At 40.5% G+C, this 16,698-nt stretch overlaps 1 protein-coding gene across 9 annotated transcripts in view; it reads right to left on the bottom strand.

The window, feature by feature from the left end:
- The window catches only part of LOC143033284 (uncharacterized), a 411,149-nt gene that overhangs the window by 20,804 nt on the left and 373,647 nt on the right, over positions 1-16,698 (bottom strand). For 4 of the 9 annotated variants that reach the window (XM_076198540.1, XM_076198542.1, XM_076198546.1 and 1 more), the window contains 12 exons: positions 15,852-16,034; positions 11,150-11,176; positions 9,267-9,466; positions 8,852-9,003; positions 8,317-8,400; positions 7,120-7,468; positions 6,492-6,619; positions 3,929-4,104; positions 2,377-3,285; positions 1,982-2,227; positions 1,675-1,886; positions 579-724 (listed from right to left, as the gene is read on the bottom strand). In XM_076198540.1, coding sequence (XP_076054655.1) covers positions 579-724; positions 1,675-1,886; positions 1,982-2,227; positions 2,377-3,285; positions 3,929-4,104; positions 6,492-6,619; positions 7,120-7,468; positions 8,317-8,400; positions 8,852-9,003; positions 9,267-9,466; positions 11,150-11,176; positions 15,852-16,034 — 2,812 coding nt within the window. The remainder of the gene's footprint in view (positions 1-578; positions 725-1,674; positions 1,887-1,981; positions 2,228-2,376; positions 3,286-3,928; positions 4,105-6,491; positions 6,620-7,119; positions 7,469-8,316; positions 8,401-8,851; positions 9,004-9,266; positions 9,467-11,149; positions 11,177-15,851; positions 16,035-16,698) is intronic. The other 5 variants (XM_076198541.1, XM_076198548.1, XM_076198545.1 and 2 more) reach the window with 4 other exon arrangements.

The following is a 16,698-nucleotide window of genomic DNA, read 5'->3' as shown; positions in this document are numbered from 1 at the left end:
GTCATCATAGCCAAGAATCTTAGCATATTATAATTAATTTCAATGCTCACTGTGACTCAGGTCGAAATGAATATGACTTTTGATAAGCTCAACCACAGTCATGATGGTTGAGAATTTTAGCATGTTCAAACTGTCTTGACAGCTCACTGTGACTCAGGTCGAAATGATCATGACTTTTCATATCCCATTGAAGCTAAACTACAGTCATGATGGTCGAGAATTTTAGCACGTTAAAATTAACTTGACAGCTCACTATGATTCCGGTCGTATTGAACACGACTTTTCATATTTAAACTTAAGCTCAACCACAGTCATGATGGTCGAGAATTTTAGCATGTTAAAATTAATTTCAATGCTCACTGTGACTCAGGTCAAAATGAACATGACTTTTCACATTCAACTTAAGCTAAACCACACTCATGATGGAGGACACAGAACACATTATACTCCACTGTTCTCTAACACCCTACAGACAATAGAAGATATCTTCAGCGAGTAAATTATCAGCCCAAATGGAGATTGTGGGTAATGGAGTGATTAATACAATAATTTTGAAAAGAGTTGTCTCTGATGCTTACTTCCCACATTGCACGCTTGCCGTACAGCTGAAGTCCTTCCCTCACAGCTTCAAGTAAGTATGGAACAAGGGAGTAATTCCACAAGTCTGTGAACCATACTTGAGAACCTTCCAGGGATCCTGGGCAGGAGAGGAACAACCGGGGACCTGCAAGGGCAGACATGGATCAGTAAGGGTAATTTTTGTACCCTCTTTCTAACCTGGCACATTAATGTTGTTGAAACTTGATAAGACCTAAGTGTATATATATACACCAAAAGATCCTGTCCACCTTCTACAGGGAAGAGAGAGTGCCAGATAAATGCTTTAATCATGAATGTTGTCCAATAATTATTTATCATTCGTTTATCAAGCGAGTAGCTGTAAATGGAGAAAGATATAATGAAAGTCATATAATTCTTGGCTGCTCCATAGATTTCTTTGAATGATGATGAGGGGGGAGGGATTACCATATCATGAAATGGTGGGGGTAAACAATCTTTGGCTGTTGGGTCCTGGTGTGGAAATGCTGTATCTCACTGCACTGACATTGATCCAAGCAGTGTAGCTGGGACTAGGATGACCCTTAATCTATGGGGTTTTCAAGATGGGAAGACCGATGGGTTTTGGAAGGGTGTAAGGTATGCTTTGATTCTGTCATCTTAAGTAGGAAAAGCTCTTTTGGTGGTATTCTTCTATTCATATTTATCTGTATCTTCATCTATGTGGGTAAAAGTAAGGTGATAAGATGTACAAGGGAAGAGGATGGCAGAAAGGAGAGAGGCGTATGTGTGAAAAATAATTTGATGCAGCCCAAAGTGATTTTTCTCCATCCTCTCTTTTTCTGCATAAGGGGACGGAGGGGGTCACTGACTGGATGAAATGGTCTTGCTATGGATGTGGTGTGTCTTGCAACATTGCTTCTGACCCAGGGCAGTAGGCAAGTTGCAGGGATGACCCATCACCCAGAAGGAGCCAAGATGGGAGGGAGGGAGATGAGTGCGAGTGGAGTGTGTGTGGGGATGGAATGGGTGGGAGTGGATTTTATGCCTTTAGACTTTCGCTACCTCCTTTGTAAAGGGGAAAAGGCCTTTGGTACATGTATGTAATGAATATACCTATAGTAACATCTGAAGAAGAGTGGGCTTCAAGGAACTTGTTGATGTGGAGCCAACATCTCGGTAACCAGTCTAAAATCTGCTGTAGCCGAGGCTGACGAGAACCAACTTCCACTTCTACTTCTGTCAATTTCCTTCTGGCCACACGTCCAACCAAACCCTTGACCGGTTCCATGTGACTGGCCATGAGGACCCATCTAGCGGAGAAAGAACTTCAGATCAAATATTTGTGAACTAATTCTCTTCTTTGGTGCAAACAATAAAACATGAATGTCGTTTATGTAATCGAGTAGATTTTATTTCATACCTGAAATTGTGATGCAATTGGAGGTTGGTTGTCGAGCAAGATGTCGCTTGGTTCATGGTGCCAATGATGAACGGACATTGAGTGTATTTGGCACTCAGGAACCCATTGAAGACATCAGTTAGAGCACCAGCATGGTGGAGATTATCCAGGATAATGACAAGGGGAAGGTCAGCAGCATTGCTTTCACATTGTTCGCTGATATGGGACAAATAAGCTCCCAAATCTTTGCCAGTCTTGTGGTCCACACTATGAGAAGAAATTAATTAAAAAGTACATATATATATATATGCATAATACAAAACTCAAATTTGCAAAATATGAATCAAAATACATGATACTTGTAATGCTAAAAAAAAAAAAAAAAAAAAGTGCAATATGAAATCATCTCAACTTACTTGAAGGTGGCAATGTTCCCTGGAGATGGATCCTTGCCGAGCCTTGAAACAAGAAACTGAGCCAATTTATGCGCAAGGTAGGTTTTCCCAGTGCCTGATGGTCCGCACAAAATGATACGGCGGTGTTCAGTGAGAAGGGACACGTACCTCTGCACTATAGATTTTGGGATAAGCGTCTCGAAGGCAAGGGCATCAACCTGATTGATGGAAGCACCCTTGAGTACAATACGAATACTGCTGACATCCCCCACTAGGTAGCCGCAAGGCAATAGTTCGGGTAGTTCTGGTTCTCTACCACGGGTAATTTCTCCAATGTGATAGGAGAGAATCGACTCGGCACTTAGTCCCAAGTTAGTCGCTGGGTCTATTCGCAAGATGTACTCTTTAAAGATACGCTTAACAAGGTTGTCTAACATGTCCCATTTAGTCTTACCACTCACAGTTATTGCACCGATAACACATTCGGATGTTGGATATCCGTCAGACGGAAAAACATACTTATCTATCTCCCCATGACATCCCATATACACAGATATTGTCACTCTCTTTCCATCCTTATCAGAAGGATCGATTAACAACACGTCTGTCGAGTCAGGTATGGACACTTCATCACCCAAACTTAGTCTTTGGTCTATGGAATCCGAAACGGGCAAAGAACTTTGTGACGAATTCAAGGACTTTGACGACACGAGTCGCTGTAACCGGTCATTGTCGTGCTTTAACGTAATCATCTCAGATCGCATTTTATTGACCGTTTCCTTGAGCGATTCCAGTTGATGAGCCGAAGTTAAAGCTTCTAGTCGAATGTCTGTGAGGACCATGTCTTTCTCGCGAAGTTGTACCTTAAGCTTCTCAACCTCTTCTTCATTCATCTCCGGTGAATTCTCCAATTTACTCTCTTTGCTGAGGCTGGGAAAAAAAAATAATAATAAATAAATAAAATAAAAAAATAAAAAAATAATCAAATAAAATTGCTGCATCTTACAAAGATCATAAACATTGCCATTTCCTGCATTACATTTACAAGCAGAACAAAATTGAAATTTATATTTTCAAAATGTTACTCTATAGCATGGGTTCTCCATCTTTTTCCATTAAATGTCCTCGTCTACCCCTATTCCTGTTACTTTGACACTGAATACACTATGATTAATTCAATATACATTGGTACTGTAATGAATATTATAAAATGGTTTAAATTATAATGACTTCATAAACACAATGGCCTAGTGTAAACCCTATGGTCTCTTGCTGTCTCCTCCATTCTTCTTCTTAGAAATATTAAGATTACCAGCAATTCAAAATGATACTACAAGTGTATTAATGAAACGGTCTTTACTTTACTACCAATTGTAGGTCTTCTACACAAGCGACCAGGGACAACATATTGATTGATTGATAGATTACTGTCAATGCTAATGCTGAATGTTGATTACTGTCAATCCAATGCTGAATGCTAACAATCTAAGCACCCCTGGGGGTTCAAGAACCCCTGGGGATAAGAATTGCTGCTCTCCAGGTGTTATCACAGCACCAAAACAGTCCAACTCACTTGCACTGGCTGGAAGTCACATCACCATTGGGGCCTACAGAATGTCTTTGGAGGAGAGGAGATGAGGGTGCGGAGCAGTCGTCTCCTCTGTAGTCCTCTGCGTCTGATACTGACCCACTGATGTGTTTGCCCTTCTTCTGGCCTCTGGAGAAGGCTTTACTGAAGGAACTCCTCAGCTAAGAAGAACAAAATGAAAAAAATTGAAAAAATATATATATATAAAAATAATAATAAAACAGAATCAATATAGAAATAGATAATAAAAATAGAATTACAAATACAGGAATACACCTCATTAATGACTATACCAGAATAGAAATTCAGGGTAAACTCACATAGTTTCAATATACCCAAATAATAGTTGGATTCTCAGTCCATGTCTGAGTTGACATTTTAATTAGCAAAAGCCTAATTTAGGTATAAATACTTACAGAACAAAAATACAAAGATTAATGGTGATTTATATATGATTGTATACATTAAAACACATGTCCTGTTAAAAAAACTGTCACTGATGAATCATTAACCATGGCTGTAAATATATGGAAAGTATTCTAGGGGTTGCATGGGTCAGATTTTTGTGGTAAGGCAGATATGTGAAAAAGCTTTAGGAAAAGGTATAGATGTTTTTTTGGATACTTATGGATTTGGAAAAGGATTATAACTGGGTAGACAGGAAATCATTGTGGGAGGTATTGTTAAGAGCATTTAAGAGTTTTTATGAGAGTAGTATAGCCTGTGTTAGAATTAGAAATGGAGAGAGCAAGTGGTTTGAGGTAAAGGAGGGAATTCTCCAGGGGTGTATTATGTAACCTTGGCTGTTTAATTTATACATGGATGGGGTGATGCAAGAAGTAAACACAACGGTAATGGGATAGGGACTGGTGATGTTTTAAAGAAAATGGAGAAAAATGGGAGATAAACCAGTTGTTGTTTGCTGATGACACTGAACTTGTAGCAGGATCAGAGGAGGGATTAAGAAAGTTAGTGACAATTTGCAAAAGAAGAAAGTTGAAGATAAATGTGGGTAAAAGTAAGGCAGAGTCGCCACCAACCTCCCTTCCTACTGAGCCGCTACCATCGCCACAGCAGCCTACTAAGCCCTGCCTGCTGGCCATTGCTGCCACCACCCACCCCTGACCTCCTTGCCTGCTGGCCACCACCGCCACCAAGCACCCTGCCTGATGGTCACTGCCACTGATCTCCTGCCACTGGCCGCCACCATCCGCCCTGCCTCCTGGTTGCCATTGCCACTGACTGCCCTGCCTGCTGGCTGCCCCCAACTTCCCTGCCTCTTGGCTGCCACCACCTGTCCCAGACCACTCGCTGAGTCACTGCCGCAGCAGCCTGCTAAGCCGCTGCCTGTCCTGTACGCCTACTGAGTTGCCTCCACCCACCCTTCCTGCTGGCTGCCGACTGCCCTGCATGACAAGCCACTGCCGCATGCTGATGCTGTCCAGCTGCCTACCCTGCCACCCATCCTGCCAGACTACCTATGGACAGCTGACTGTTGGAGCATCTACCAGTCCGTGGACTACTGAACGCTGGCCCACCAGCCCACCCATGAATCACGGACATCAACCAATGGACACACACATGCATCCAATGTCAAAGTGCCATGGTATCACATCACACACACTCTCCAGCAGCTATACCTTCTCCAGTAAGAAAGGACACTTCACCCACCAATATGATCCAACAAAATCTGTATCATTCCTCCTTCCTCGTCACTAGCTGGGTAATTATGCAGCCTATACACTCCTTGTCTTTGAGTAATATGTAACATACCTTTCTTGCCCAGAGAATGTTCACTGGCAAGCCATCTTGCATATGTATAGACTTGTTATAATTTTTTGTTAATAAATAAGGGAAGTAAGAACTTAGGAACGAGAGTTTTGTTAGCCTCTTCTTATCGGTACTTACTACTAGGGCACTCCAGTGCCAGCTACTACAGAAGTGAGTATTAAGGAAAAGAGACTGGTGGAAATGGATTGCCTTAGATACTTGGGTCTGAATGTGACAGGAAAGGAAAGAGTGGATGTGGAGTCAGAATGTAGACTGAGAGAAGCAAGTATAGGGGTGAGTGGAGAATGGTTGTGTATGGATGATGCTGTGATGCCTGCAAGGGAGTGGGTGTGAGAGTACGTGTGAATGATATTTTGATGCAGCCCAAAGGGATTTCTCCCTGTCTTCTTTTATTCTGCATGAGGGGATGGAGAGGGATGGTCACCAATTAAATGATGTGGCCTTGCCATGGATGTGCTGTGTCTTGCTGTATTGCTTCTGACCCAGGGCAACGGGCAAGAAGCAGGGATGACCCGTCATCTAGAAGGAGCCAAGAAAAGAGGGAGGGAGGGAGAGGTGGTAAGTGGAAGTGGTGTGGGTGGGGATGAGATGGGTGGGAGTGGATTTATACCTTCAACTTTGGCTACCTTCCTTGTAAGGGGGAAAAAGCCCTTGGTATATGTATGTAGGTGAAAAATTCTGTATTTTCTGGCCACAAATTATGGGGTTGACTTTTAACTAAGAATAATACTTGGGTATATATGGTAAATCTACTCACCCAGCCCTTTTTCTTCCCGGACTTTGAACTGTCACTCTTATCGTGAGCAGAAGTATGGGAAGCATTGGAGCAAGCCGATGACATTGACGATACCGACTCAACGGATGTACCTCGCACCAAGTTTCCACCTTGATAGGAAAGAAAACATTAATGATACCATTGAGGTTAGAAGCAATGTGGAAGAAACAAAAATCAATCTCATGCAGATTCAAGCTTAAAACTACTTATACACAATAAACTACATACATAAATATACAATATAACAAAAATAAAACAAATAAACAAACAGGCAGGTTATTGGGTTAGCTAAGAAAGGAAGGAAAACTGGAGCAAAAGCATGCATTGTTCGTGAATTACATTTAAATTTTGCTACACTTCAGAAAAAAATTACTGGTTGTTAGGTGCTAATTTATTTATTATTATTATTTTTTTTTTTTTTGAGGGGGATAAAAAAATCTGATAATAACACCAAGATTAAAAAACAAGTGCAGACATAAATCATGACAAGAGAAAGTGCAGGAAGAGGAGGTGGAGGAGGCAGAGGAGGAGGTAAGGCAAAGAAAGATAAAATGAGAAGGGGAGGAGGGCGTTGCCTGATTGCTCATCTGAAGGCCGCCATGAACCTCACCAGACTCGGCTATTTCACACGCAATAAGGTCTCTACAGTTCCCTGTGAAGGTGTGCCTGCGCACCAGGTCGTGGCTCGCCTTCTCAGGGGAACCACATCGACTACTTCCACCGTTGGTCACATTGAGCACAGAACACGATGCATTACTGGCTAGAGGGGGGGAGGACATGTGGTGGTGGTGCTTTGGGGAGGAGGTAAGGGGAGGTTTGTTGTGCTGATGGTGGTGATGGTGGTGGTGGTGGTGATGGCCACAGGACGTACTTTGAAGACACGCCACAGTCAGGCCTGCATCCACACTCTGCTGTCGTAAAGATTCAATAGTCTTGCGAAGTTCCATAAGTTCGGATTCCTAGAATAAACAAAGTGGAATGTAGTTTGCGTTAATGAAACTAGCTGAATATATATCATGTAGACATGACAGAATTTATGATAGTTAACACAGTGTTTAGCATGAATCAAGCATAGTACACATGGGAGGGTGGTGGATGGAGGGATGGTTGATAAGGCTTTAATGAACTATCTAATGGTATCCAGGAAAAGAGTAGGAAAAAATTTGGATGTCCATGTTCTTAATGGAGAGAGTGGGAGAATATCAGGTAATTTTTTGGTGGAAAGTAAGTTGAAAATGGAGGATAGGTGGAGAAAGAGGAAAAGGGCAGAGGGTAGGGAGATGCTTAAACTGATTAAATGCGAAGGAAAAGGAGTAGGAGTACAAGGAGAAGCTGAGAGAAGTCTGAGAGTTGGTGAAGGATAGAGTAAAAGTAGGAGAGGAAGAAGAATAGGGTGTTTCAATGAGGAGGTGACAAGGTGTACAAAGATGGTATGTGGAACAGAGAGGATTGTAGGGAATAGAAAGAAGGGTAGCGAGTAGTGGGATGATGAAGTGAAGAGGGTTTGTAGAAGAGAAGTAAGTATTCAGGGACTGGTTCCAAAGTAGGATGAGAGAAAAATACAAGAGAAGCAAAACAAAAGATAAAGGAGAGCAGATGACCTGTCATCCATGAGGAGGTAAGATGAGAGGGAGGAAGGGGTGGTGGAGGGGAGTAGAATGGGTGGGAGTAGTTACGTGCCTTTAGCTACCTCCCTTGTAAGGGGGAAAATGCTCTTGGTATAGAGAATTAAATAGAAATGACACATTACTAAGTGTAATACAGATGTAACTTATGTACACAAAGCTCTGAAATTATTGTGACTTACCTTTTGTTCTGATGTAGCTGTCAGTTGTTGTAATCTGTTTGTCATGTTTGTGAGGGACTGCTCAAAGGCTGCTACCACATGGGCCTGGGAGGAAGAAAAGAAACATGTACCTTTTACCACACTGAACATGACATGGAACAAAACAATGACAATAGAAATAGAATACAGTAAACTCTTGATATAACGGACGATATGGGGACAGAAGTCTGTCATTATATCCAAAGAACTGTTATAAATGAGGATCCATTATATCCGATGGAAATACTAGACAGATCCGTTATATCCCAAAGTTTGTACAGTATTAGAAATCACAGTAAACCCTCTATATAATGGATGATACTGGGAGAGGGATCTGTCATTATATCCAAAGATCCGTTATAACCGAGGATCCTTTGCTATAATGGATGAAAATCTATTATAGCAAGGGTTTGTCAGGTCAGATTTTTTGTCCGTTATATCCGATATGCGGTACATCAAGATCCATTATCTCGAGGGTTTACTGTATTCCTCACCTACCAAGGGCTTGGATACCTACATTGGTGGAGAGTTGGTTGGTCAAAGTCAAAACTTTCTCCTGGGCATCGGTGAGATCTTTCCTTAATTTCCGTACCTCAGCTGCATGCTTCTCCTCCTGCGAACTGTATAAGGAGGAGGACGAAGACACAAGCGAAAGAGATGATCCATGACCTGAAAATAAAAAGATGTAAGTTTTATTAAAATGAAAAGTTCTATGTTTTTGAATAATAAATACTAATTCCTGAAGGAGAGACATACGGCAAAACTGATTGTAAATGATCTTTCAGTAAATATGTTTATCATGTGCATCATTCATTTTGATGCAGCGCAAAGGGAGTTCTCCTGTCTTCCCTATTAGGGGTCACTATGTAAATGAGGCTACCTCCCTTATAAGGAGAAAGAAGCTCTTGGTATAGATAGATCATTCAACTCACAGTCATCATCCTTTGCTATTGAGGTCCTTGGGATGACGGTCGAATAGTAAGGTGAACCTCGAACGGTGTTGAGGGGCGACACAGGGAGGCGCCCTCCTGTTGATGCCGGAGGTGTCGGGCTCGTTGGCTGAGACGCGTGGTAAGCTCCACCATCTCTGCCACTGCTTCCGCTCATGTATAGCTTCTCTGACTTTGTAGATCTGTGGTTGGGAGAGTGACCAAAAACAATGAGAATCTGAACTGAAACGGCCAAATTTGATAGATTTGGTTTTGGATACAGAGTGCAGTTTATTCTGGCTGCTTGTTCTGCTTATTCATTACCTTACAAGAGAAAACATAACAATTAATAGTACAGTACTGATTATATTACCACTTAAAGCCAAATTAGAAGAAAAAGAAATAGAAAAAAAAAAAAAGCGAAAAGTCTTAACTTAAAGATAAAATAGAGGATCGTGAATAACTGTACCCATGGTAAGAGTGACAGTTTTCAATAAATGTACTGGTAACAAAAATAGGGGTTTACATATAATGATACAACACTGTAAAGACTGAACAAAGAATTAGATTGCACTACTGTGAGGGTTGTGACTACTGCTACCTGCATAAAGAATAACACTGGTATCAGGAGAACACATGATGAAAATGGAGAAGGAAGTGACATTTATATGGGATACAGTACAAAAATAGTTAACATGAGTGACGGAACCTATGGGTACAAAAAAAAAGAATGAAGAGTTTGAGCTGGAGACTAGCTTATAAATGAAAAAATGAAGCATCAAAATTAATATGGTCAGTATAATGACTAATGGTGAACGGGGAGAAGTAAATGGGGAAATCAAAACTAATTAATCTGACAAAGGAAAATTTATATCTATATGGTGATATAAATTCGAGTTCACAAAATACACATACTGGATGCAAGTGTTGATTAATGAGTAACTGTTTTCAGAAGAGAACATAATACATACACCAAGGGCTTTTTCCATTTTACATAGGAGGTAGCCAAAGTCAAAAGACATAATTCTACTCCCACCCATTTCATCCCCACCCCTCTCCCTCGTATCTTGGCTGCATCTCGCCCACTGCCCTGGGTCAGAGGCAATACAGCAAGACAGAACACATCCACAGCAAGTCTGCTGTGAATGGGAGTGGAGTATGTGGGGATGAAATGGGTGGGAGTGGATTTATGCCTTTGACTTTGGCTACCTCCCTTGTAAGGGGGGAAGAGCCATTGTTATGTATGTTGGTGTATATATAAATATATATATATATATATATATATATATATATATATAATATATATATTCCTTTAAGCCCACAATAAAGTGATAAAGATGACTTCCTCCCCTTTTTCATAAAGAGAAATACTATGCACATAATATATTAGACCTGACACTATCTTAAAATTAAAATGCTGGAAGATATACACTCAGTAATGTCTACAGGAGTTAAGACAAGTTGAGGCAGCAATATGGTAGCTGTAGGATAGCACACCAACAAAATATTCAACAAGGAAAGGGATGAATGAAACATAAAGGAACACAAAAAAAGCTGATGGATTGCAAGGAAGATTTTCACCCCCACACACACCCCTGTTTTAAAAGGTAATTTACAACTAACGTGCTGTTTAGAATCCTTTACACACAAACACAAAACAGATCTCGAGTACAGTTGAATGTACAAGAGGCATACTAAAGGACTAAAGGGATGACATGGTGTAGCAGAAAATTTGCAGCCAAGGGTCTTGCAACGTGCTTTAACACTTGGAGTCCCGAGTAAGTGAAAAAGAAATAGATTACGAGAGCCTCAAGTGTTCTTCCACTACACCACTAAAACAGGTCAAGCATTACATAACACCAAGACAAACAAAATTACTGTCATACCTCGGGAAAGTCCTCTCAATGAGATGGCTGTGGACAAAAATCAAGCTGATTTACAAGCTTTTCACCAACATAACACATGTTGATGTGGCATCACACAGACGTACGACAAAGTCACTTCAAGCACCATGTATAGAATTTTAGAAAACATAGAAATAATAATATACAAAAGGTTTAGCATTATCACATTCATTTGTGAACAAGACAGGAAGGAGCAAGCAGAGAAGAACATAGAAGCCTTTGAGGAAGCAAATGGTTGGCACAGCACTTAAGCATGGGGATGTACTTTCTAATTACTATATCTTAGGCATAACCTATTTTCTTTTTTCTGAACTGTGTGATGTGGATATGATCTAAGATGTGAACCACCTTACAGATGAACTATCAAATATGTATAAAACTACAATCATGGAATACAGCTGTCAATGAATTCTTCCTTTTTGCCATTAAAAAAAGTCAGTATTTTTACTGGTAATAAATAACTGACCCTCTTCTGTCTTAGCTCTGGTATTTGGGAAGCCAAAAAGAAATGTGGGTCCTAACAGGGATCATATATGTAAACAACAATATTTATATCAATAATAAATACTATATAACACTATCCTCTCTTTAAACTGAAACATAATCTGATGATAGGAAAATACAATGCAGTATTTCACTAAACAGCATTTTGTATATAAATTCAGTACATACAGTAATTTCCACAAATAAACAATATATGTAAATCACAAATTACATTAATTTCCTTAACCACCAGAATATCAATATGATATACAAAGCAGTCTCTTATTACAAAATAAAGTATATTTTTAACATTTTAATCAATCTAAAGTAATCCAACACTCAATAGGTATAATCTTTCAGGTAACCAGGAACTTTTCTCTCTCTGGGTATCTTCTGGAGGGTACAACAGTCTTTCTTGGGACATTCTGGGAAGATATGTATCATGCCAATCTTTTGGAGCAACAGAAATGGCATAACCTGTATCGAACTGCATAGAAAGTTCAGTATTTTCCAGTTTCATTAACATGCTTATAGGAGTTGGGATATTCTCATTACCTTGTATAGCATTCACAGAATATATAGTATTTTGAATTTGTAGAATTCTTCCAGCCTCTTCTACTTAAACATTATGAACATTTCTTTTGCAAGCACCAGCAATGTCGCCCTTAGTGATGCACTTGTAACACACAGAAAATGGCAATTTTCTCTAGGATGCCCTGCTCTTGCGTAGGACAGACACACAAAAATTGAAGTAATCAGAGCAGAAGCAGTAGAAATATTTCTTGAATTCCTAGCAGGAGGGGAAGAACTTCTGGACTGATGAATCTGGTACATATTTGCTTCTTCTTCATGACCTTGTGCTTGTACTTGATGAACAGAATGAACTTTGGAACTGTTGGGTCTCAATTCCAGCAACTTCTTGAGCCTGTGCTATTCATAAGTATTCTTCAAAATTTCTCTTCGAAGTAATCAACTACTTCTGTGTCTCAGTACTTCAAATTCCACTAACAAATTGGTCTCTCAAGGCTTGTGCAAGGAACTGGCCAAAATCACAAGTGAAAAACATGTGTTGAAGCCCGACACTATATTCTGCAATGGTTTCATTGGTATCCTGTACACATCGATGAAATTTGAAGTTTCAGCGATGTAAAGCCTTTTTGGTTGATATTGAACCTTTAATAAATCTTTAATCTCACATGTTTTGTCCTCAGGTAGCACTGGATTGCATAAATCTTGAAGTAGCTGGTAGGCATCTTTTCCTAGGACAATAAGAGGAACAGCAACCTTCTTTTTCTTAGCTACATCAATCACAGCTTCACTTACATCTTCAGCATGAGTCCCAATCTCATTTGCACTGAAATATTGCTCTAGCCTCTCCGAATAACTTGTGAAATCCTGTGGAAGGATCAAAGGTATCAATGTGTCCAAGCAAATGTTGGCCTGCCATTTTGGAGATATAGCATACACTATATAACACAAAGACAGGCCATTATCAACTCATCTTATTTGCCTTGGAGACTTACTGGACAATTTTGGCAGTCCCACCCTCTTTCCCATATCTCCAGTATTCAGGAAGCCAAAATAAAAAGAATGTTGTTCAGGTTCGAGGTGCTTTGCCTTTATAATGGGATACCTCTATATGTAAGCTATTTACAACTCTGAGAAGTGCTTTGCTTTGTTTTTTCTGTTTATACACCTTCCAGTTCCTTCATCTTCTTCTCTCTTGCTTTCCATAGTTTGTATCAATCTTCTATTTTAACTTCTAAATTTGTTCTCTTGATTAAGAATTCCCCCTACTGTTAATTCATTGTTGTTTTTGTTTCTATTTAACTCTCTAATTTCACTACTTTGTTCTTCTAGTTCCTTGCACTGTATTATGTAATAGGTCTTCCTCCTCCTTACTGTTGCACAGTTTGCATATTCTCTTTTCCTCCTCGTGATTTATTCTTTTCTGTAGTGGCAAGATGAAGATGTTACTTCTTGCTCTATACCATATTATTGACTCTGGTCTATTATCATAGCAATTTTCCTTCTTTATTTCTACTTTCCATTCCTTATATATCTTCAGTCTTCTTTTCCACTTCCTCTTTCCATTTTGTGTGGCTTCTTGCTTTTATTTTATTTATTTATTTCACTTTCATGTTTTTTTTTAGCTCTTGTGTTGTTACATAATTTTCCTCATATATTTTAGTGTTATTTTGTTTCATTTACTGTCAGTATCTTCCTCTGCATCCTCCCGTATATTCTTTAAGAAACCAGTCTCTCTCTATTATGCTTTTTATGTATTTTAGTCTCCCTTCAGTTATCCTTGTTTTCATATCAGATATTCCTACATCCTCTTGGACTTGGTGTTTCTATTGCTGCATATTTAGGTGCTCCCAAGATCTTTCCGCATGCTCCATTCTAAAATTTTATGTTCTATTTCTCTTTCTGAGAAGTTTTTTACGCTGCTTGCATGTAGTACTGCTGGTTACCACGCTTTTAAAATATTTTTACACATTTTGTTTCAACTTCTCATTATGATCATAGAGCGAGTTATATTCGCTAGCTTTTGCATTTTTCTATCGCTTCTCTATTGTGTAGATTGCATAATTTTTGTCTTCTATTGTCTCATATAAGTATTTGTTTGTTCCTCTGATTCCTGCTATTTCTATTGGCTTTTCCTTCATGTTATATAGTAATATATTACTTTTTCACTATTATTTTCCAGTCCACGGTTCCTGTTTGTTTCTTTTGCCATGTTTAATCGGTCCCTGTCAGGGACCATAAATATTAAATGTAAACAACAATCCATAAATAGGAGCATTCACATCATGTTAACATAAAGTTTAACACCAATAAAAATCCAAAGTAAACTAGGCTACGAATTATGATAGTTGCACTATCATGTTAACATAAAGTTTAAAACCAATATTTATAAAAAAAAACACTAACTTTTTCAATGTAAACTAGGCTTTGAAATATGCTAGATGCACTAAGACAGAAGAATTTTGCTGTAAATTCTCTTTACAATTTTTTTTCACAAGTGACATGTGGTGACCGTAGTTCAAGTCGAAACATGAGGTTATACAGGGATACAAAATTCTCCTTGCATTCATCGTGACTTAATTTTCGTAGACTGCCGAAACACTTGTGTAAATGCAAAGTGTCAGGGATCCTATGCAGGTTAACTTAACAGGTAATAATAATTAATAATAATAATAATAATAATAATAATAATAATAATAATAATAATAATAATAATTAATAATAATAAATAACAATAATAATAATAATCAAAATATATGCACGGGACACTGGGTCTCCTCAAAGTCCCTATGTAATGCAGAAACACTGATCGGGGAAGAAGAAGAAGAAAAGGAAGAAGAAGAAGAAGAAGTAAAAGAAGAAAAGGAAGAAGAAGAGGAAGAAGAAGAAACATTCAAATGTACACATGTCAGTTCACCATATATTTTGTCTCGTGTGTATTTCCATCTATTTTTGGAAAATAACACGGTTATTCTAAAAGGGTTAAGTTCTGACAATGGTAAGGATCATGGTTTCCAGAAGTAAAACATACAACAAAAATAAATAAACAAATAAAGAAGAATGTGGGCTATGTACATTAGTATATTAAGCACCCAGTTCTGATCAAATTTTAGCCAATTGCCATGAATACAAAGATTCATGTAAGGATAATTTCCTTTTCGTTTGAAATAGATTTTTATTTTAGGGTGTGAGGGGGGAGAGGGAGGCATCACCCTTCCTCACTTGCAGCCTCATGTGGAGGGAACCCCCCTTTATCGAACTGGGTGAGGATCGTCAGCCTTCAGCGACTTCGTCAGGCAAGCTCGACCCTGAAGGGCACAACACGCGAGCCGGGCTTAGTCGCCAGGGGCACGACAAGAAGGAGGAGGAGGGTCTGGGGGGGAGAGGGGAAAGGGGTACATCCCCTCTATTGGGAAGGAGGAGGGTTGTTAAGGTGTAGGGTATAAGGTTATGTCAACACCTGTTATTTACTGTACACACGGTTCCTGGGACCTACACCTGAAGGTGCTGGCTTGGTCCTCCGGACACTGTCACGTCCGAGATTTGAGGATTACCTGGCGGTGAGGGGGGTCACGGTCGAGTGCAGGTGGAAGCAGCTCGGGTGGGTGCTCAGGTGAGTGAGGAGTGCCACCTGAGGGTGACCTTAGGTGGCACTGGGTGAGTGAGTACGTACCTAACACTGTTAGAGCGTGCGAGGCGGGGTGAAGGGGAGGAGGATAGTTCCCTCTGGTGCATGAGGAGCCGGGCCTGAGTCAGGCTCGTGGCCCGCGCGTGTTGAATCTGAGCAGCAACGCTCGAGGCGCTCGAACTTATGCTCTCCATGCTCTCAGCCTCCGTCAGACTGCCCCCGAGCGGCCTGCGGGAGGAGGCGGGGTGTGATGAGGGCCAGCCGGCGGCGCGTGGAGGACGAGGAACAGGGAGAAGAAGGAGGAGGAGGAGGAATGGGGTGGGAGGCTTTGGAGCAGCAGCGAAAGGAGGGACGAAACATGGACAAGGAAGGAGTGGAAGAAAGAGTAGCAGGGAAAAGAGCTAAATATGGATGAGGACGGGGTGGAAGATAAAGACCAGCAGCCAAAGGAAGAGGGAAACATGAATGGGGAAGGGTGGGGAGGAAAGAGGTGAACATGGGGAAGGTAGAAAAAAGGCGGAACGGTAGCAAAAGGAGGAGGAGGAGGAGGAGGAGGAGGAGGAGGAGGAGGAGGGCGAAAAGAAGGCAGGTCACGAGGAAAGATGGAAGCGAGGGTGGAGGGGGGGTGGGTGGTTAGTGCGAAGTGCGTGACACGCGTGTGGCGTGACAGACACGTGGCCACGTTCAGCAGTGCTCAACCTTGCAACACTTTGCAACCATGAGATGACGTTTCTGACTTTTGTCTGAAAAGCTGCCTGGCAGGCCGCGCGGCATTGTGGGTAGAATGGTGGAAAGTGGGGGGGGGCAAATGGTGGTGATGAGCAAATCATAGGAATGCGCGAATGCGTGCGATTTGGGTGATGCGTGCGCGCATGTGATGATTTGACGTCAT

The sequence above is a fragment of the Oratosquilla oratoria genome, chromosome 15 (assembly GCF_046742065.1).
Source record: "Oratosquilla oratoria isolate Oo_2021 chromosome 15, ASM4674206v1, whole genome shotgun sequence".
NCBI lineage: Eukaryota > Metazoa > Arthropoda > Malacostraca > Stomatopoda > Squillidae > Oratosquilla > Oratosquilla oratoria.
The sequence above is the reverse complement of the archived record's forward strand: the minus strand, read 5'-3'. Positions and strand labels throughout refer to the sequence as shown.